Source organism: Armigeres subalbatus, chromosome 3, assembly GCF_024139115.2.
Source record: "Armigeres subalbatus isolate Guangzhou_Male chromosome 3, GZ_Asu_2, whole genome shotgun sequence".
Classification (NCBI taxonomy): Eukaryota; Metazoa; Arthropoda; class Insecta; order Diptera; family Culicidae; genus Armigeres; species Armigeres subalbatus.
Window position 1 is genome coordinate 176,114,642 of NC_085141.1, and position 23,211 is coordinate 176,137,852.

At 40.4% G+C, this 23,211-nt stretch overlaps 1 protein-coding gene and 1 pseudogene across 12 annotated transcripts in view; both read left to right on the plus strand.

Annotated features, from left to right (window-relative positions):
• The window catches only part of LOC134220354 (protein AF-10), a 60,837-nt gene that overhangs the window by 14,043 nt on the left and 23,583 nt on the right, over positions 1 to 23,211 (plus strand). For 10 of the 12 annotated variants that reach the window (XM_062699393.1, XM_062699387.1, XM_062699396.1 and 7 more), the window contains exons 4-6: positions 11,609 to 12,897; positions 12,959 to 13,064; positions 15,005 to 15,076. In XM_062699393.1, the coding sequence (XP_062555377.1) occupies positions 11,609 to 12,897; positions 12,959 to 13,064; positions 15,005 to 15,076 (1,467 nt within the window). The remainder of the gene's footprint in view (positions 1 to 11,608; positions 12,898 to 12,958; positions 13,065 to 15,004; positions 15,077 to 23,211) is intronic. The other 2 variants (XM_062699395.1, XM_062699397.1) reach the window with 1 other exon arrangement.
• Positions 15,685 to 15,815, plus strand: LOC134228201 (U2 spliceosomal RNA; annotated as a pseudogene).

The following is a 23,211-nucleotide window of genomic DNA, read 5'->3' on the forward strand; positions in this document are numbered from 1 at the left end:
ACCCCACACCTCCCGCACTCCTCTCCCACCAACATTCGAATGCATCGAACAGCATCGAACAAAAGTATAATATTCAAATTACTAACCTGCTCACAGCATATTTATTCACTTCCCGTGATAATGAACATGTTTCTTCAATGAGTCCTATGAATTTCTGCTCGAATTTTATCGTAAATCAGCAGTTTCGTGCCAATTTAATAGCCGTTCGCGATTCGGTGGGCTTATCACTGCACTTCACTTCTTCTCAAAGGGCATAGAAAAATCAAGTTTTTACTCACTTCTCCGCACATGAGCAGCCCGAAATGTCAATAGAATGCAAATTGAACATCACTTTTTGAAATCAGTCACTCGTTTGAACAGAAAACTTAATATAAACTGCTATTTTTGCCCGAAAAAACGATTAAAAATTGACCGCGGAGCGAAAGTAAACACCGGCAGCGGCAGCAGCAAACTAATACATAGGGTGGTTCAAAAAATGATTTTGCTCCGCCGCGCTCAGTCGATTATGATTCATTAATTTGGGTGTCATCCGATGGTTTGGGTTGGTTTGAATAAAGGCTTACCGTGCACAGGTCGTTTCAGGTTTGTATGACAGTTGATATGGCGAGGTTGAATTTTACATTATTTTGATTGTGGCAATCCGTCATTGGGCGCTGGCGAGGGGGCAGACCATATGACTGGATGAAGTATTCAAGAGCTTTAATTCCATAGACAATGGACATTGAATGGTCGTTTCAATGGTTGGGAGTCGATTTCAATCGAGGTTGCGAATCTTTAGCATGATAATTAGGATTATTTTTTGCGTTACATAATCAATGGATCTTTCCTGCGGTGCGGTTTTCGTTCAGTGAAGTCTCCGGAATGTAGCTTTAAACTATGTGGGTTCTCTTTTCGCCAGCGTTTGGAGGGGAGGCGCTGTAGCCAGTGTAATGAAAGGTTCAGTTTCTCATACTAGTTTTCATACAAACTTGAGCCGGCTAGTGTTCAACCAGTTTTTGTTCAAATCGGTTTTTGGAGGACACTCGGAGCATGGGACGGAATCGAGTGAGCGTGGTAGGTTTTTGAACCACCCTACTAATATTCTTTGTTTTTTTTTATAAATACGACACCAATACTACTACAGTATATGACAGTTTTTATTGTACCAATACTTTCAAAGCTTTGTTTTGGTACTCAACCCACCTTCACCTTAAGTCAGCTTTAATGGCTATATTATTTGCATGCATATATAGCTCCATGGTTACTTGGGAGGGCTATTATATATAGTATTTATTATTATATTCTTTATTATCGTGACTTAAAACAAAAATTGTGTACAATCTGAACAATCTCTGTGAATTTTTCATTCTTCGGATTTTGAAGGCGTTTTCCTGACTTTGTAGATCTTTGCTGATTTAAGGACATAGTTGGAAGAGTACCACGATGGCAGTCAATATGGCACCGGACCTTCCACGGGTCAATCCCACTCCTCCCGCACTCCTCTCCCACCAACATTCGAATGCATCGAACAGCATCGAACAAAAATTTAATATTCAGATTACTAACCTGTTAACAGTATATTTATGTACTTCCCGTGATAATTACCATGTTTCTTCAAAGAGTCCTATGCATTTCGGCTCGAAATAAAGCATAAACCAGCAGTTTCGCGCCAATTTAACAGCCGTCCGCGGTTTGGTGGGTTTATCACTGCACTCCACTTTTTCTCAAAGGGCATTGAAAAAATCAATTTTTTACACACTTCTCCGCACATGAGCAGCCCGAAATGTTGATAGAATGCAAATTAAACTTCACTTTATGGATTAAGTCACTTGTTTAAAGCGAAAACTTAATATAAACTGCAATTTTTGCCCGGAGAAAACGATTAAAAACTGATCGCGGAACGGATGTAAACACCGGTACCGATAGCAGCAAACTAATAAACAGGGTGGCTCAAAACTGATTTTGCTCCGCCACGCTCAGTCGATAATGTTTCATATTTTTGGTGTCGTTCGCTGGTTTCGGTCGGTTTGAATAGGGGCTTACCGTGCACAGGTCGTTTCAGGTTTGTATGGCAGTTGATATGGCGAGGTTGAATTTTACATTATTTTGATTGTGGCACTCCGTGAATGAATGCTGGCGAGGGGAAGACCATATGACTGGATGAAATTCAAGAGCTTTAACTCCTTAGACAATGCATATTTAATGGACGTTCCAATAGTTGGGAGTCGATTTTAATCGAGGTTGCAAATCTTTAGCATAATAATAAAGCCCCAAATACAATGTCGGCGGAACGGAAACGGCAAATTTGACAGTTAGCCTATATATTTTCTGTCAAATTTGCCGTTTCCGTTCCGCTGACATTGTGTTTGTGTAATTGTGTATTCCAACAAAATAGCCAGATTTTTTCTGTGATATCTATCGCATTAGGAGCAGATACTTCATACAAAAAGTTTGACATGGGGGTAAGCGGAGTATAAAATGCTATTTCAACGGATCTTTCCTAAGGTGCGTTCAGTGAAGTCTCTGGAATGTTGCTTTCAGCTCTGTGGGTTCTCTTTTCGCCAGCGTTTGGAGGGGAGGCGCTGTAGCCAGTGTAATGAAAGGTTTAGTTTCCCATAATAGTTTTCATACAAACTTGAACCGGCTTGTTCTCAATCAGTTTTTGTTCAAATCGGCTTTTGGAGGACACTCGGAGCATGGGACGGAATCAAGTGAGCGTGGTGGAGCTGGGTCGTTTTTTGAACCACCCTACTAATATTCTTTGTTTTTTTCATAAATACGACACCAATACTACTACAGTATATGACACTTTGTATTGTACCAATTCTTTCAAAGCTTTGTTTTGGTACTCAATCCACCTTCACCTTAAGGATACTCCAAAAGGATTTTTCACATTTTCTGATATCCCATTTTCTTAGATTCTAGAGCTTCGATTAAATCATTGCCATGACCTTAACTTTACAGAATATCTTCAGACACGTTTTACTCCGTAAATCATACGAGTTCTTAATATTCCCACATTCTTTAAACCCTCCCGGGTAATCAAATACTTCAGGTTGCTTAGATTCCTGAGTTATTCAGAGTTTGACAAATTATTTCAATTTTCGTTAATTTTTCAGTAGGGGAGACTGGGTAGACTTGATCCTCTTTTCTGATTTCCAATGTATCACAGCCAAAAATAAATAAACATACGCGATTTCCACACAAACTCTCTAAGAAATATAGTATTTAACTTTACTGATGTATGACAGTCCTTAAATTATTGTTGTTATGGATACACAATCAATTTTTTAGAGTGTTGACAAAAAACTACTTTTAAAATATTTGGGGGAAATTGATCCCTCTCCAAAAACTTGCCTTGATAAAATTAGAAAGGTGCCCTCAGATTTTTTAAATATTTTTCCTTCAAAATACGCGCCATTTTCGAATTGCTGTGCGTATACATGAACGATTTTTGTTATTGAATTCGACAGCACATGCAATTTTAAAATTTGGGGAGACTTGATCCCCTTTCTATGATATCTACGCAATAAATAATTTTTCCTGCCAACACTTCATCAAATCTGTCAAATCTACAAAAAATTAGAAGCCTGAGAACAGATTTATATTTTTTTTGAATTTTTTCGCCAAATTTTTGTATGGGTGACTAATGGGGGATCAAATGTCCCCATATTGAGGCAATAACTTCAAATCCAAATATCCTAAAACTTTGATGGAATGTTGACATTTTCATCAGTACAAATCATGAGGCACATTTTTGGCTTTGTGCTTTGAAGAAACGAAAGCATCTGGTCATTGTTATGGAAAGCTATTCAAATTTTGCATGGACAATAAAAAAATCTTTAGGAAGGTCAAAACATACAAACCGCACTGCAGAATAAATAAGGTTTTCAATGCAAAAAATAACTCACCACATAAAGGTCTGACATTTTCCGGGACATTTTCCGGGAAATTCGGATCAAGCAGGCTGAATTCAGGACAGTTCTGCATAATCCGAGAAGTCTGGACACTTTATGTTAAAATTAGTAAAAGGATTGATGGAGATATCTGTGCTGTTAAGTATTACTTACACAAATAAATTTTCTAATTCTTTTTGATCGATAATCAAATATAAAACACTTAAGAAGTGTTCTTGTAGGCGATGAAATATTCATTTAATTGTTGAGAAATAATTAGTTCAAATATAAATAGAAAATATGTTGACGTTTCCTTTTTATAAGAAATATTTACAAGAAACTAAGAGAAAAGATCAGCGTTCCAGACTTGTCTGGAAATTAGATATTAAAAAGCTGATAATGGCAAAAGAAATTCATTTAAGGTCATCAATTGAACCGTTTGTTTGAGAAACTGCATATGTAACATATTTTTGGCCAAAATGAGATTTTTATATATTCTGAATCCTCGTCCAAAAATACGTATTCTGGCAAAAAACACGAAAAAAAAAATTTTCTTCAGGAATGTATGAGAAAATTTTCGTTTGTTTGAGAAACTACATATGTCCACGTACTTTGTGGAGTTATTGCTTGTGGAGTACTGCTTACATTTTTTGCACTGAAAGTGCCCCAGGGTGTTGAGTTTTGCCAAAAACTATTGATCTGTATCAAAGAAATCGAAAGATTCGGTGCAAATTTGTTCAAAAACAGTTTTTTTGTTGTTTTTTCGAAATAGTGTAAAATGGACTTATGCAGTTTCTCAAACAAATGATTCAATTATAACCAGAACAAACAGTTACAATATTTTTATAAATATATGCCTACTGAACGAATCATTTAGTGAAATGATGTGGCATATAAATTTCTAAAATAAGTAGTTTGAACACAGAGAACAGACATTGAGGCTCGAACAAAATTTCGAGCAAAACATGTGTAAAAAATCAAACCGAACCTCAACGCCATCGACGTCGACATTGCAACTCACAAACTCTGTTTCACATCACGATGGCGCTGGTGTACTCTTGTATGCAAAACGACACTAGCGCACAGCGGTATTTCTTGCTGATGCTAGCGCTGATTTTGCACGGGATAACGGCGACATTCCAAAGTTATTTCAAAATGAACAGTAAAAAATTATCACAACATAGCGAGTGCAGCTTCAACGTCTGTTCTCTGTGGTTTGAATTAAAATGGAATATAAAAATATATCGCCGACGAACACGTTAATAGGAGATCGTCAGTTGCGTTCTAGCAAAAATTCCGCTTGAGGCCCTTTCAAAACATTTCAACAACAGTCACTACACCTGATGGTATAATTGCAATATTTCCATTATCAGGCGACAGGTGGTGTTGCTGCGTGTTTGTATCAATGTAATATTGCATATACACTAGTGACATCTCCTGTTTGATATCGTAAGCTTTCAATGTTCCTTCCACACACACACGAGGTGGAGAACAGTCTTGAAGAAATTGAAAGTATACAGCTAGAATTTAGTATGGAGGTACAATGAAATCTCTTTTATTGTTTAGAGCTGTAAAACTAGTCGTGGGTACAAAAAATCTAAAAATTATTTGTTGCTTTTTAACCTAGCTTTCATATTAATGCGATGCGTAGTTGATGAGAACGGATGATTTGTCCATACAAGGAAATTAATTTTACTTTATATGTTGTGGCGCCATCTCGTTCAAACAGCACCTTTGTCTTTGCCTTATTGGTCGCTTTCTTATTCCAACAAGAAAAAAGACATTTTTCTTATTATGTTTTACCGTCAATGATGGGTAGTGACCGCAACCAGATGGCGCCATTGTTTGCGTTATTAGCATTGCTTGCATTCAAATTTGCTTTGCACTGTACCTGTAACGTTGTATACAACGGGCGCAGAGCAGGGTACATATCAGCGTAGAATCATCATTGCTTGGGTAATACCTGGTAATACCACCGTGATTCTGGGTGACAGATATATGATTTTATGTTGTACAGTGATTTTCGCATCATATATCTGTGACAAGTATAACACTCAGTCTACTCACGCTAGAAACAATGTCTCCGTTTGAGGCTCAACTGAATTTTCACCACGCTTCCATGCAATATCACTAAACTTCAGACACCCGTTTTTCCTCGTCGCCACTTAATATGTTGAGGACACTACCTTGGTAATTATAATGTTGACTTGTAATAAATAATAGTATAAGAATTTTCGGTTTATAAGATCTAAGGAATTATAACTGGTTTAGCTTAACGTTCGTTCTCACTTGGGGATCACGTTCGACTGATCATATATTTCTCCGATCATGGTTACGACTATAAGACATGTGTGTTGGTAACAAGTATATAATACACTCAGAAGAGGGTTTGATCTTTTTTTAGGTTTATAATTTTTAGTACCGTCAACTGGGGGGAAGATGATCATTTTTAAGACAAAACATGCAATAACAATGTGTGTTTACATTTTAAATCGAAACAAATATTTTCAAAACATGTACTGCTATACGTTGCAATAATCAACAACTTCAGTTTTCTGAAATGCGTTCGCATTTATTAAAATAAATTAAATTATCACACATTTTTTGAACAATCTGTTTTGGGGTGAAGTTGATCATGACAGCTCTACTAAAACCATTATGACCTAGTAGTCAAAATACACTAGGTTATTTGTATGAATGTTGAATTTACTACGTAAAGAAGTCTAAGAAGTCAATATTTGAAACGAAAATAGCGTCATTTATGACTATCTCTCTCTCTTTCTTCCACAAAACACATTTTCATGATTATAATCGAAAAACTCGGATTTCTACCTAGCGGTAACATTACTTAACGGAGAATATTGTTGATTACCGTTTCATAAAAAAATTTGGCACTTTTGACTGACACATCAAATGATCATCTTCACCTCAATGATCATCTTCCCCCCAGTTGACGGTACATTAATTAGAGTAATGTGAACTACAGGAAACAACAATTTGTATCCGTGAAAGGTTAGTTTCCCATACTAGTTTCCTTACAAACTTAAACCGGCTTGTGCTCAACCAGTTTTTGTTCAAATCGGTTTTTGGAGGACACTCGGAGCATGGGACGAAATCGAGTGAGCGTGGTGGAGCTGGGTCGTTTTTTGAACCACCCTACTAATATTCTTTGTTTTTTTTTTTATATACGACACCAATACTACTACAGTATATGACAGTTTTTATTGTCCCAATACTTTCAAAGCTTTGTTTTGGGACTCAAACCACCTTCATCTTAAAAAATATTTGGATCAGTTGTACAAGAAACGGTTGTAATATTAGATTAGGGCTAACGGTTCAAACCTTGGCCCTTTGTGCTACGGTTGAGCACATTTATCGTTATAAATCTTCATATATTGCATGTCCAACTAGAATTATTCCATCAGCCGACTTGCTTACATTTGGTTTTGACGTCAAACAGCAAAAACGGACGATTTATTTATTTATTATCCGACTAAGGCCGAAGTGACCTGTGCTGCACATAAAAGACTTCTCCATTCAGCTCGGTCCATGGCTGCACTTCGCCAACCACGCAGACTGCGGAGGATCCTCAAATCGTCCTCCACCTGATCGATCCCCCGTCCGCTGTGCACCTCGCCTTCTTGTGCCCGTCGGATCGTTGTCGAGAACCATTTTCACCGTATTAATGTCCGACATTCAGGCTACGTGCCCGGCCCACCGCAGTCTTCCGATTTTCGCGGTGTGAACGATGGATGGTTCTCCCAACAGCTGATGCAACTCGTGGTTCATTCGCCTCCTCCACGTACCGTCCGCCATCTGCACCCCACCATAGATGGTACGCAACATTTTCCTTTCAAAAACTCCCAGTGCGCGTTGGTCCTCCACGAGCATCGTCCAAGTCTCGTGGCCGTGGAGAAATATCGGTCTTATAAGCGATTTGTAGATAGTCAGTTTGGTACGGCGGCGAACTCTATTCGATCGGAGCGTCTTGCGGAGTCCAAAGTACGTACAATTTCCAGCCACTATGCGCTTCCGAATTTCTCTGCTGGTATCGTTATCGGCGGTCACCAGTGAGCCCAAGTACACGAATTCTTAAACCACCTCGATTTCGTCACCACCGATAGAAACTCGTGGTGGGTGGCTTACATTGACCTCTCTTGAGCCTCTTTCTATCATGTACTTCGTCTTCGACGTGTTGATGACTAGTCCTATCCGTTTAGCTTCGCTTTTCAGTCTGATGAAGGCTTCCTCCATCCTCTCAATGTTACGTGCCATGATATCAATGTCGTCGGCGAAACCAAATAACTGGACGGACTTCGTGACAATCGTACCACTCGTGTCAATCCCTGCCCTTCGTATTACTCCTTCCAAAGCGATGATGAAAAGCAGGCACGAGAGACTATCACCTTGGGAGAGTACCTTGTAGGCGGCGTTCAGCAATGTGATTGCGCGGTAGTTGCTACAATCCAGCTTATCGCCCTTTTTGTAGATGGGACACACGACAGCTTCCATCAACTCCTGCGGCAGAACCTCATCCTCCCAAACCTTGGTAATCACCCAGTGCAGCGCTCTAGCCAGTGCTTCACCACCGTGTTTAAACAGCTCTCCTGGTAACTCCAGGGGCTTTGTTGTTTTTCAGCCGGCCGATCTCCTCCTGGATTTCCTAGAGATTCGGAGAAGGAAGTCGCATGTCCTGCGCGCGTGCTCCTAGGTTCATTACCATACCGCCACCGTTGTCTGCCATATCGCAATTCAGGTGCTCTTCGTAGTGCTGCCGCCACCTTTGGATCACCTCACGCTCGTTTGTAAGAAGGTTCCCGTTTATGTCCTTACACATATCGGACTGTGGCACGTGGCACTTACGTGAACGGTTCAACTTCTCATAGAACTTTCGTGCGTTATTAGCGCGGTACAGTTCCTCCGTCTCTTCACGATCTCGATCTTCCTGCTGGCGCTTTTTCCTCCGGAAAATCGAGTTTTGTCAGTTCCGCGCCCGTTTGTATCGTGCCTCGTTCGCCCTCGTACGATGTTGCAGCAATCTCGCCCATGCTACATTCTTCTCCTCAACAAACTGCTCACATTCGTCGTCATACCAGTCGTTTCTCTGATCCGGAGCCACCGTGCCTAGTGCAGCGGTTGCGGTGCTTCCAATGGTGGATCGAATATCTCTCCAGCCATCTTCAAGAGATGCTGCGCCTAGCTGCTCTTCCGTTGGGAGTGCCACTTCCAGCTGCTGCGCGTAGTCTTGGGCTAGTCTACCGTCTTGTAGCCGCCCAATGTTTAGCCGCGGCGGACGACTCCGACGCGTGTTGATCACCGTCGAGAGTTTTGAGCGCAGACATATTGCAACGAGGTAGTGGTCGGATTCAATATTCGCACTGTGGTAAGTGCGTACGTTCGTGATGTCGGAGAAGAATTTATCGTCGATTAGAACGTGGTCGATTTGGTTTTCCGTTTCTTGGTTAGGTGATTTCCATGTGGCCTTGTGGATATTCTTGCGGGGGAAGAAAGTGCTTCGGACTACCATTCCGCGGGAGGCTGCAAAGTTTATGCATCGTTGGCCGTTGTCGTTCGATACGGTATGCAGACTATCCTGTCCGATGACCGGTCTATACATTTCCTCTCTTCCTACCTGAGCGTTCATGTCACCGATGACGATTTTGACGTCCCGCAGTGGTCATCCATCGTATGTCTGCTCCAGCTGCGCATAGAACGCTTCTTTCTTGTCGTCGGATCTCCCTTCGTGTGGGCAGTGCAGGTTGATGATGCTATAGTTGAAGAAACGGCCTTTTATCCTCAGCTTGCACATCCTTGCGTTGATTGGCTGCCACCCAATCACGCGTTGACGCATCTTTCCCAGCACTATGAAGCCGGTTCCCAGCTCGTTGGTGGTGCCACAGCTTTGGTAGAAGGTAGCCGCTCGATGCCCGCTTTTTCACACTTTCTGTCCTGTCCAGCAGATTTCCTGCAGCGCTACGACATCGAAGTTGCGGGGATGTAATTCATCGTAGATTATCCTGTCGCAACCTGCGAAGCCTAGCGACTTGCAGTTCCATGTTCCAAGCTTCCAATCGTGATCCTTTATTCGTCGCCTAGGTCGTTGCCGATTGTATCGAGTCGTATTATCTTCTATGTCGTTCGTAATTGTTGTTTTTGAAGGCGGCTTATTGGGCCTGCGCAAACCTCCTGTCTCGTCGGAGGGCCGTCGCACTAAGGAGTATCTCACCCCAAATCCTGGCCAAAAGTCAAAAACAATATTTTTAGATATCTCCATATTATTTTTCGTTTTTGTACTCTCAAATAGTAATACTAACTTGCCCTGGGATTTTTAAATCAATATTGATTACTTGTGAGCAATGCTGGCTGTCAAAACTTCACCATAATTTACATTCTTGTTTTATCGCAATTGTCAATGAAAAAATGTTCATGTTTTATCGTGTTTTTCTGGGTTTTTATTGATTTTTAAGATGAAAATCAATATAGGTATCAATAATGAGGGTATGTAAAATCGTTTCAAAGCATGATTCGATCTGGAATTGTTTTTAGGTGATCCATAATGATGATATTAATTGCTAGCTTTTTTTACCTTTTTTACAATAATATGTTTTACAAAATTAAACTTTTGATTAGGTTCCAAGCCCGATCAAGCAACAAAATTGTCAGCGTTGGAAAGATTGAAGTTTCCTCAATAAGCTCCACGAAAAACATTTCACGCATCCTCACGCAATCGTGAGTTGTTTTTAATTGAATATAGTGAAGTTTTCTAAGAGAAGCTAGGCGAAAAAAATAAATATTAATGATTTTAAGCGACAAAGCTCATAAAATGGTTTGATTTCAAAGAAGAGCTGGACTTTGATGAAAAGCATACGAATTTTTCGGATGTAAAAGGTTGTTAAGAAATAAAGCGGTTGAAATGCAACGAATTTATCTGATCTGCTCCATTGATTGTAATATCAATACATTATCCAGGGACTTTAACATTATCCTATGACAAATTGATATAGTTGAAGTGAACAAACGAAGCACATTTTCAGCAATCTTAGCAAGTAATAATTAAAGAATGAAAATTAACATAAAAACCATACTCATTGACAGAGTCAGAGGAGGACACCACTCGTCGCAAGCACGCTGTAGTTCCCAAAGGCAGCGTTCTTACGCCAAGTGGTGCTTTACCTAATAATAACAACTGACCCAACGCCGGTGGTCATACTTCACTACTAGTGTAATACAAAGAGCACAAAAGCAATAAAATACGCTTTACTGTTAATTTGATGCATTTACAGCCGACAAAATGATTGGCATAGTTTTGGCCACGCTTTTATACTGCGTACTCCTATGTGCGTCGTGTCAGGGCTGTTTAGCGTCCCACCTAACACCAAGACTTGGGCTTGTGCGCTTTGAGCGGCACACGGTCGCTTTGGCGGAGCCTACTTGCGGATTCATGCAGCTTTTTATAGAGGTTTAACAGGGCCCACTGTCAAACCCCACCACATCCTAGGCAGGCGCCACAACTCGCAGATGGCCTGGGGAGGGATCGTCAGCCCTTGGACATAGTCCCTGCTGCCCCCATTATTGTATTATTGCTGAAATATTGATTAATTTGCGCGATGAGCCAATATTACATCCAGGGCTAACATTACCGCCGGTTATCCTATTTTAGAACTAGAACAAATAAATATTTGAATCACAAATCTATACTTATTTGACTCTCATCGTTTTGTTCTCCTCAACAGAAAAAAGGCGGCAACGTCAAAACGATTCCACCATACAAACCAATCAGCCACGAAACCAACTCCAGCGATGGGCCATCATCTCCTGAAAAGGAGCTTGATCCTGCCCCCACACAGCCCCATCCGGGTGGTAGTAATATGAGTGTTAGTGGGAACAGCGGTATGAAGTCCAATAATCGCATACCGGAGCCCCCGGGAAGCACTTCTTCTGCTACATCCTCATCATCCAAGCAACGGAAGTCGTCCAGTGCTTCGAAGAGCTCCGGTAACGCAATCTCCACATCAGCATCCTCAACCTCCTCCATCGTTAGCAGTGTCAGTGGGAATATCAACATGGTCAGTCAATCAGGCAATCCTGTTGGGACCGCAGGAATCTCTAGTGTAACCTCTGGAACCCCAAGCAACAGTATCTTGGGAGGAGTACCCACCGGGAAAACAAGTTCGTCCTCCTCTAGCAGCAGCAGCAATAAGGATAAAGATAAATATAGCAAAAATGTAAATAAAGTATCCAGTACAAACAAAAGTCACGACAAAGAACCATCCTCATCCACGTCATCATCCTCTTCGTCGCAAAGGGACAAAAGCTCCAAGTCATCGAAATCCAGTGGCGTAATTGGGAGCACTGGAAGCAGCAGCAGTACACCTGGTCTCGTATCATCAGTTAGCAACACGACTGGCTCTAGCTCCATCCTTGCAGGATCTCTCCCAAAAGACCTCGACTTTGCAACACTAGCAGCGGCCAATGCATCAGCACCACCAATGCCATCTAGTTTAGTCAAGCAGCAAGACATCGCAACCAGTAGACCGGAGAAAACGTTAGCTCAAATTTCCTCAGCCGCCGCCACTACAGCTCGTACAGCATCCCTTTCGCCTGCTGACATTCCCACGACACTCATCATCAAACCCCCTCATGATCATACGGGTAACAACAAGGATCTTCTGTCGAAGGAAGCTATCGCCAAGTTTACGACGTCTAATTTCACCGAAACCATTGTCGTGAATTCAGACTCGGTGTTCGGAAATACCAATACCGCAAGCAACAATCCCGGCATCGGTGCTGCGACCGTTGGCGCTAGCGGTGCAGCTCCTGCCAACGTGCCGAGCAATACGGGATCAACCGTTGGACCGACGTCAGTGATCGAAACGGGAATGGGTAATCCTGTCAACAAACTCAACGCGGCCGGAGGAGTTAGCTCTTTTCCCAGTACCGGATCCAGCATCGCCAAGAAAAGAAAAGCCGATGCCAGATCTACGCCAACCTCGTTATCCAACCTTGATATCGACATTAACCGGTAAGATGGGAACTGTTTCTAAAGCAAATATAGATGTTCAAATGAAGATTTTTTATTACAGTGACTTGATCAAGGATGTTGCCGTTTCGCTTGTGCCATTACCACTGAACAAGAGCGATAACATAGATCCTGCCGCGCTGAGTGGCATCGAGAAAAATATCAAAAAGGTATGTCATTGCTTCTATGCATTTTTGGTAAAATTATTCACTAATAATACGGATCACAAGGGAAACAACTCTTCATTTTTGTAATTGCAGCTGTTCTAAGTATACACAGTTGCTTGCAAGATACAAAAGTAGATTGGTTTGATTGCAAGATTTTAATTTAATTTTAAAGAAAGAAGGAGATTCTGTAGAAGTTACATGTGAACAACATGTGAAAACATAAGGGAAAAGTGAGGCAAGATCGCACAAAACTTTGCCCCGTGGAAGACCAAAAACCATCCGCAGATGTGTCTCTTCGCCATCTATTTTGTGTCTTTCCTATAATATTGGCACGGAAAATATTGATTGTTTAAGTTTGAGCATCATATTAGGGCTGGGACAAATTTTATTTTCTTCTCCTGTCTCCATTTTTTGTGGCTTTATTTTACTAATTGATCCCTTCTGGAATATATGTACCTATAAAGCTTTTTAAATTAAAATTTTAGCAGAATTTCACAATATTTTGCTATTTTTTCAATGCTATTCTACAATTGCTGTTTCAAAAGTCGTCCTCAACTTGGGTGCAATTTGGCAGTGCACACATCATTGAAAAAGTTATACAAAAACTAATATACTATTAATCTACTTAGTGGTAATGCTGCCTTTCTTGTGCATCTCGCATTTAGCCAGGACACCAACCCCACTAATCATTATTTATAAAACTTTAATAATTATAACACCATCGCTAGTTTGTCATACAATATGGTCATGTCTCGATTTCTAGCGATTCGCTGAAAGGCATGTTTGAACTCCTAGCTTGAAATGATGTGAATTTTCAATTAATGATTGTTATTTGTATGGATGTTTACTGAAAAGGCACGTTTTAGCTGAAAATAATTATGAAGCCTCCACTTTTATATGGGGTACATACAAGTCGAAAGAAACTTGCAAGCATATCGGATAAGAGTGAGTGCCAAAAACTGAGTGTTTTTTTGCACACAAACATTAATACAAAGGCACCGACAAACATTACTTCAATTTGTCATGCTGAGTCTATTGGTATATAACACTTTGGGCCTCCTATATATAAAAATCGTTTTTGCCTTTCTCGTACAACTAAGTTGTACCGAAAGGCTATCATTTCACTCCAAATTCGAACTTTTGATAGAAGTCCCGGAGACCCATAGTGTTATATACCATTCGACTCAGCTCGATGAGCTGAAAAAATGTCTGTCTGTCCGTGTGTGCGTGTGTGTGTGTGTATGTGTGTGTGTATGTGTGTGTGTGCGCAAAATGCCATAAAAAACATTAGCCAAATTTTCACATAGAAACTCTTAACCGATTTTCTTGCAACAAGTTGCATCCGACAGAGACTAAAACGCTGTTGATCACTATTGAATTTCATAATAATTGCGAATTGCAAAAAATAGATAATATTAAAATAGTGATGAGACATAATCACATAGAACAATAATGTGTTATGAAAAATGCCTTGCATCTATGAATATTTTTAAAGTTTATCCGTGGCTTGCTTTCATTACGAGTTTCATCGTACTATAAAGATGCTCGTGTTGCGCGCATTTAGGCGTAAGTATGCTCTTCGTTCAGTTTCATAGTACTATGAAATTGTCCGAAAGTCAAAATTCGAACATAGGAAATTCGAGAAACTTTTGGCAGCGCCATCTGTCGTCTACTAGTGTAAATTTTCTATCATAACATTAGACGGTGTAACTGTTTTGCCTTTCTCGTACATCATCGAGGTGGCGTAAAGGCTACCTTTTTGCGCGAGAAAGGCACCATCACCGCTAGGTGGATTAATCTGGGTTTTTAAGTGATCGTATAGCATTTATGTACAGTTAGTGTACGATAAAGGCAATGGTTGAAACCATCGATGCCTGTTCTGCACTAATATCGTAGTTGTAATATCACGCAATACATGAGACATATTTCTTTTTTCATCACAGATAAAGTGCCCTGCAAGAGTGGTTAAACGGAAGGAAAAAAAACCTAGAAAGAAAGGGAGGAATAACTCCAAGGTATGTATAATAAAAAAAAGGCAATTTTGTAAAACATTTTAATGACCAATTCTTGTAGTATGACATTTGTTGACAATTAGCAACTAGTGCGGAATTTCGATATCTGTCGAAACCAGTCGTCTACTAGTTAAATCTCACTGAGGGACTGTAAGCAAAACTATGCACTATGGTCGTCCGAAAATTAAGAGGAAATGGTGGTCCAGAAATTCAGGGGGTTTGGTGTTAGCCAGCCTTTATAAAAAACTAAGCAACGAATAAAACTGGCGGAGACAGAGGTGGTGCACCCTCACGATGCAATCACACCATTCGCATTGTTATCAAACGAATGGGAGCTCGGTTTGTGGAACTGCAAATCTTTCATCTTTATTGGGGGCACACATATGCTCGCCGATGTGCAGAAGTACCGCGAATTCAGCATCGTAGTACTGCAGGATGTGTGTGGGTCCACCCACAAAGTACGTCACACTCCTAGGGGGGGGGGGGGGGTTTCGAGCAGCGTGATGACTCATACAAAAATTTAAGAAGTTTCCCTGTTGGAAGGGATCAATGATGCGAAAGTTTAGAGATATAATCATCTCCCAGAGCTACAGCATCTCACACGGGCTGGAATCGCTTCTCGGCCTAATGACTAAGATCAAAGTGTAGTATATGTTCTTATCAGCTTAACATCTGATAGCTCTCCCTTAGAGACAACAAATATTGAACTGCTTTTTGGAAAAGGGCTGGAAAAATAGCTTTCATAATAATGGAAAATATGCAGAGACGCATGACCGGGTGATGGCACATCAATGATAGATGGTGCAAGTTGTGGATCACAAGCCGATTATCCAATTTTAGCAATCCAATTAGGCCGGAACAAATATGAATTCCTTCTTTTGTCATGTTGGTCTTAGGATATTGAAGGGGGAGGTAAATAAATCAATGGATAAATTGATAAAATCGTAAAACTCATTAGTTTTCTTAAAGAATTTTCTGGGAAAGCTCAATATTTTGATAATTTTTCTAATCAAATTTTGAATTCTCCCCGCAAATAATAAAATAAAGCCACAAAAATCAAGGGGGTGCAAAGTTTTTCAATATTGTTTCGTTTCATACTAATTGTATGAAAGTTCAAAAAAATAATTATTTTCTGTGAATTTTCACATTTTTTATGAACAACGTACAAATTATATCATCAAAGCTCCACGTTCCACGCAGGTGCCGTTAAACTTATGGATAACTACAGTATCGCAACGTTATCTCAAGTCAATGGCGAGGTTAACGTGAATAATCGGTCTCTGGACCTCTGCTTCGTGAGTGGTCGTACCACGGCATCTCCCATCTGTTTGGCTCCTGCAACCTTAGTTAAGGATGTTACTCATCACCGCCCTCTAGTGATTGCCGTCGAAGATAATGTTATGCGTGATCCCCACCCGCGGTGTCATACGATTTTAATAAGCCAGATCATCGCGGTATTACTGAAGTGCTATCTATCGCTGACCATCTACATTTGATTGACGGCAGATAAATAAATAAATATGGATTGGGAACACATTCTCGATCCAGTGGACATTATTTATGCTGCAGAAATTTTTCTCACATCATGGTGTACATCATCGACAGGCATGTCCCAAAAAAGTCCGTTCGTTCTCGGATCCCGGGGATGACGAATGCTCTCCGGTCGCTGAAAAGGTGCAAGAAAGCGGCACTCAGAAGTTACATGAAACACCGTACGTTGCCACTCAAATTCCACTGTGTCGGACTCAATCATGAGTATAAGCGGATCAGATACTATAATTTCCTACGCTACCAAAGAGGGATACAGTGACAACAAAGATCTCACCCAAAGTTCTTTTGGAGCTACGTAAATGAACAGCGCAAAGAGACTGGATTTCCATTGTCCATGGTATTTAATAGTGAATCTGCAAGCACTCAACAAGGTATATGCAACCTGTTCTCAGCTAAATGCGCCAGTATGTTTGAAGACCTGTTGATGTCGTGACAACCGTTGTCAGCAACGTTCAATTAGCGAATCAATCGCTCGGTGATATCGAGGTGGATGTCTTAGCCATCTTAAGAGCGATGTCTAAGCTTAAGACATCATCAAAGCCTGGTCCTGACGGTGTTCCATCGATGATTCACAAAAATAATATTACCTGTCTGCTTGAACCCCTTCTCCTGTTATTCCAACTCTCTCTATCAACTTCCCTACACTCCCATCCTGCTGGAAGACTGCAGATATGTTTCCGGTCTACAAAAAGGGGAGCAAGCGTGATGTGAACAACTACCGGGGTATCACATTGCTTAGTGCAATAGCGAAGCTTTTTGAATTGATTGTCATGGACCCGCTGAGTGCCCACGGCAAACAATATATTTGCGCTGACCAACATGTTTTTTTCTTTCTAATTTCGTTTATTTTAGGCTCACTCGCCGTTACCAGCTTTGCGGAGCCGAAATCATGTATTATAACTTCTTATAATAACCCTTTCCACTTTTATTTTTCCCCGAATAAACTTTATTTTGAGAATTAACCTCGGAATTAACTATTACATCGTGGCCCGTGTTTGGAGAACACTGGTCACAGCACACTTTTTTAGCTGCAGCCTCCTCGTTGTTTTTCTTTGAACGTCGTCGTTTGTGTGTAGCTTCGTTGAATTCGGTTGATGAGTGTGATGCTTCATCGTCAATGTCGGTCCACTCGTTGTCGCTTTGTGTTTTTCTTTCTTCAGCACTAGATTCTATTGTTGCAGGATATGATTGCTTTCGCAGCACGCTATCAATAGGAGGAAAGTCTTGTGCGAATATTCCAACGGACGATGGTGTCGATGTCGGTAATTGTGGTTTATCATTGGATGACGATGTTGTTTCCAGACATTTCTTGCCACGATGAGCCGGCTGGCCGCAATGACGACAAGACTTATGGGCCAAACACAATGGATACGTTTACGTGCGTTTTGACAGTTTTCCCATGGGAAAACTGTCAAAACGCACGCAAACGTATCAATTGTGTTTGGCCCATTAGGCTGGTTTAAATAAGTTACCATCGACATCTCGTTGCCTATGGTTACGAATGATGGAATATGACGCAGTAAATTCATTCGCAGCACGCGCACCCCATTCGGTACCCCAGGAAAGTAGTGCTTCCAGTTTTCATTTCTGATAGAAATAACCTCGCCAAATTTTAGCATGAATTCGCTAATAGTGGCGTGACTCATTGTAGGTGGCAAGTCATGCACCCTAATAGTCACTGCATCGCAATCTGCATACACAGGAATCCGAAATTCTTTGTTTTCGCAAAGCATTGTACGCTTACAATTGTGCTCGGACTGGTAGTGCGAGACAATTTCATGCGACTGCATCTCAATTAGCACATAATTGCGCTAATTGCTCTCCAAAAAGTGTTGCACTTTTCCTGGCTCGGGGCGAACAGGAAGAACACTAAAATCGATCACCAGGGTGTTTTTCCGTACACCACACATTTTTCCTAGATTGCGCGAATGAAGCGAGAGCAGAAAAGAAAACACAACCGTCGCTGATGATGTGAGGCTGTCAACTGACCAACATGGTTTTACAGCTGGCCGTTCAACAACCACTAATTTGTTGTGCCTAACGTTGTGCTCGCACTCAAACGGACGTGATTTACACGAATCTTTCTGCAGCATTCGATAAGCTGAACCATGAAATTGCAATCGCCAAGCTTGACAGACTTGGAGTCGGTGGAAATCTCTTCGATTGATTTCGATCATATCTGACCGGACGCCAGCTGGTGGTTGCTTTAGGCGATTGTCGCTCAGATAGTTTTCGCGCTTCGTCTGGTATACTGCAGGGCAGCCACTTGGGGCCTTTAATTTTCCTGCTTTATTTCAACGATGTTTACCATGCAATTGATGGACCACGGCTATTCTTTGCGGACGATCTGAAGATATTTCTTCGCTCAATAGCCGATTGCCAATCCCTCCAAAACCAGATCACTGTGTTTGCCAACTGGTGTACTCTGAACCGACTTGTGGTCAACCCGGCGAAATGTTCGGTAATTACTTTTTCACGAAGGAGCCGATCCGGTTTAGTTACTCTCTTCGCGACACGACCATCAACCGAGTGTATTGCGTGAAAGATTTGGGAGTTCTTCTGGATTCGCAACTCACATTTACCCAGCACATATCCTTCGTCGTCGATGTAGCGGCCAGAACGCTTGGCTTTGTGTTCAGGGTGGCAAAAAATCTACTGCTCTCTCGTCTGATCGACGTTGGAATACTGCTCGGCGGTCTGGTGTCCTTACTACAACAAAGGATCGGAGCGCATCGAATCAATACAACGCCGCTTTGTTCATTTTGCATTGCGCAAACTACCATGGAGAGACCCATTTCGTCTCCCTACTGACCACTGTCAACTTATCGACCTTCTTCCGTTGCGTATCCGTAGGGACTTAAGCGTAGGGATCAGTGCTCTATCTTCGCTGATATTATACAAGCAAGGATCGATTGTCCAGACATTCTGCGACAAATTAACATTAACGTGCAACATCAGCCATTGCGGAATAGCATAATGCTGAGTCTTCCCCTTCGCCGCACCAACTATGGGATCGTACGCTAATTACGTAAGCACTTATGGGGGGAGCCCCCCTCCCCTTACCATTGTCTGCCATTTTCTTACGCTCCATATAAGTAAAAAATGATTTGTATGGGAAAAATCTTACATGGGGGAAGGGGGGTTGAAAAACCCAGAAAAATTGCTTACGTAATTAGTGTACGGCCCTTATGGTTTGAGCAACGCACTGAACGGGCCACAGAGAGTTTTCAGTAGGGTGGCATCAGTATTTGACTACCACTTGACATTAGATGCGCTTCGCCGTAGTTTTGTAAATGTTTTTCGTCGTAGTAGCTGACGCGCATATGCAAGATAAGTGTATTTTAGTCCCATGACAATTTGATTTTTCGTTGTGATTTTACTGTTTTGGTAATTAGTTATTATTGTAGTGACCATAAATCATCATTAGGGTTACGAACAATCTGTTGATGTACACCATAATTAAATAAAAATAAAAAAAAAACAGGTCCCAATGCACCATCTGTTTATCGATTCCAAGACGGTAGACGACAGTATTGACGAGTATATGGATGTATCGGGAAGCTTACAAGACTGATAAATAAGAGCAGCGATGGATAGTGTGCGAAATTGTGTGAAGATTCCCGCAACACTTTGTTCAATATTGTGCCAGAAGGGGTCATGCGAAGAGTCGGATGTGATAGCCGGTATACGATTTTCAACAGATCCAGTCAATTTATTTGTTTCCCATATGATATGGATATTGTCGACCGAAGCAGTGCTTCGATAGACGAAGACACCTTTGAGGTTGTCGATGAATTCGTCTACTTTGGATCTTTGCTGACGGCTGATAATAATGTTCGTCGGCAAATACGAAGACACATCATTTGAGGAAGTCGGACCTACAACGAGCTCCAGAAAAAAACTGTGGTACAAAAAGATTCAAATCCTACGGACATTACCCTTGGACCACACTCGAGGAGGACTTGTAAGGACAGAATTAAAAAAATCGAATGATGCACACTACCTACGACCTCTTCTCCAACATCATGAATGTCCGCACTTTTCGCACCGCGAATATAGCACTAATAGCACTAACTTGTTACAAGAAAAATAAAAAATAGGTTCCAAAGCCTTGAAAAATTCAATATTTCAACATTCAATGTAAATTGTTAAAAATTCTATTCCAATGGTTAAAAAAATAGAAAAACAATATTCTATAAATTTTAAATGTAAAATTGAATAAATCAATTGAAAATTTTAATTACAGATTTAATGCTTAGATCGATTTTAGAAAACAAAATAGTGATAGAAAGATAACTAATGCACTGAAGGTTCGAGGTCTCTTCAGAGCTATTGACAAGTTTTGGTTCCAGTGAAAATAAAGAAAAATGCTTTTTCGACCTACTGGAAACCCAACAAGAAAGCCCGAATTATTCTGGAGTTAAAAACAATTTCCATAGGACGGTATTTGATCAAATAACCTTTACGGCTATTCGACACTTTTGATCAGTTGTACTCGGAGGAGTAAACTTTAATTCATCTGCGTCGAAGAAAGAAATGTACGCAGCAAGATAATTAAAAAACAGTAAAAATGAGATTGATATGCGATCACGGGCAACGGCGTCGTGGCGTTGCAGGTAATTTAATGGACAGGCCAGATAGTGTGGAAAATTATGTATCGAGCAGTCATCTTCTACCCAAGCTCTGAGAAGACTTCAAACCCATAGTGCATTAGTTCTGACTCCATCACTATTTTGTTTTCTAAGATCGATCTAAGCACGTTTATTTTATAATTAAAACTACCGAGCTGGGAACCGGCTTCATAGTGCTAGGCAAGTATGCCAACGCGTGATTTGGTGACAGCCAGTTAGCGCAAGAAGTGATGCCACATGGAAATCGCCCAATCAAATCGACCTACGACCTACATACGACCTCTTCTCCAACCTCGCTGCACTATGCTTGCGCTCAAGAATGCAGCATGGGCAAGATTATCGCAAAATTGCATGAGGGCGAAGCACTATAGGATTTCAGGCGGTCATTAATCGAAAATGTCATGTCTCCCAAATCATTTTTAAATATTTTTTATAGATTACCAATATTCTGATTAGGAAAAATCCAAAATTTGAAGTCTCTACGTACTTTAGTTCCAGAGATACAAGGTGCCAAAGTCAAAAATTGGTGAAAAATTAGACAAATTTACTGAAAAAATGTTCGCTTTTCAACTATTTTTTTAAATTTTTATTTCATATTTTTTCCATGATGTTAATACATCGTTACAAAGGTTGTTGTCTAAGCTTTCAAATGGTGTGCAAAAGTAATGTATACACGCGAAATTTTTTTTAAAAATGCAGATACACAAAAATTTCTTTAAAAAACGCGAATTTCAACTTCGATAGTGAAGAACTTTTTTCCTCAATTTTCCCAGGTCTAATCATGATACACATAAAGAGTAAAGCTTCGACTGCAATATCCCGAAGAAATTTTTCACCAGTATTTGCAATTAGCAGAGATAATTCAATTTTATTTTATTTTTCAATTTGATTTTTTCACCGTGTCATATTGATTAAAAATTTACCCTTATTATTATCCCCATTTTTTTAAGGTGAATGAAAATGCAGTTTTAGGCATGATTAACAAGCAAAAAATAGTCTATTTTCAAGGTAAATCAATTTGAAAGGAATATCTAAGAAATCTTCAACCCTTTCACTATCGACACATTTGCGGGTACTCTCTTCAAGAAATATCAAAGGTAAGTGTCTTGAGCTGTAGTGAATACCTACCGCTAGTAATTAGGTACCCAAGTAGACTACATAAGCGGCAGTTGAGTGCAGAGTTATATTATTATTGAAATAGAAGTGAAAGACAAGTGCGCCTAATGGATAACAAATCGGTATTCTCAAATTTCGATCCAAAGCTGCAACGCAAGGATAATGTTAAAAATGCTTTTGAATATATTTGTACTAGTTTTCAAATAAAAGAAGAAATGAAGTGTCGTTTGCAAGAGAAACTATACAAATTGGAAAGCAGATTCATTTGTAAATGGAAGGAGGCATCTCGATGTACGCAAAGGTTTGAGTATGTCAACCGAGAATGGTTGCAAACCAAGTTTGATATTGACGAGTTCATCGAAGAAGAAAAAATGTGGCTACATGTTCTACAACGTATTTAAAACGCGGACGACCGGGTAAGCCTTTTATGGAGTTGAGTGATAGAAGTAAGCGTCGTACAATTGACAAGGAATGTTTAAATCCCGATGTAGATACCGTGGAAAAGGCATTATTGCTTACCAGGAGGACAGCGTACAAGAGACGTGATGTCAATATAGTCAAAGTTATCGGTCAACTTTTGAAAGACAAGCATCACTTTTCTAGAATACATTCAACAGATTCATATAAGCTTAAGACGCCAGAAGAAGCATTTGGGTTTTTAATCGAAACTGGTTTAAGTAAATATCAGTATGAATCGATTCATTATGACACTCCTTCGCGATATCCGCCTTACGATGTCATTAAAGATGCAAAGAAACTATGCGCTCCTCCTGAAGATTCAATAGAACAAACAGGATCAACAATTAAAGTAAAATTGCAGGATTCAAAAAGTTATTTATC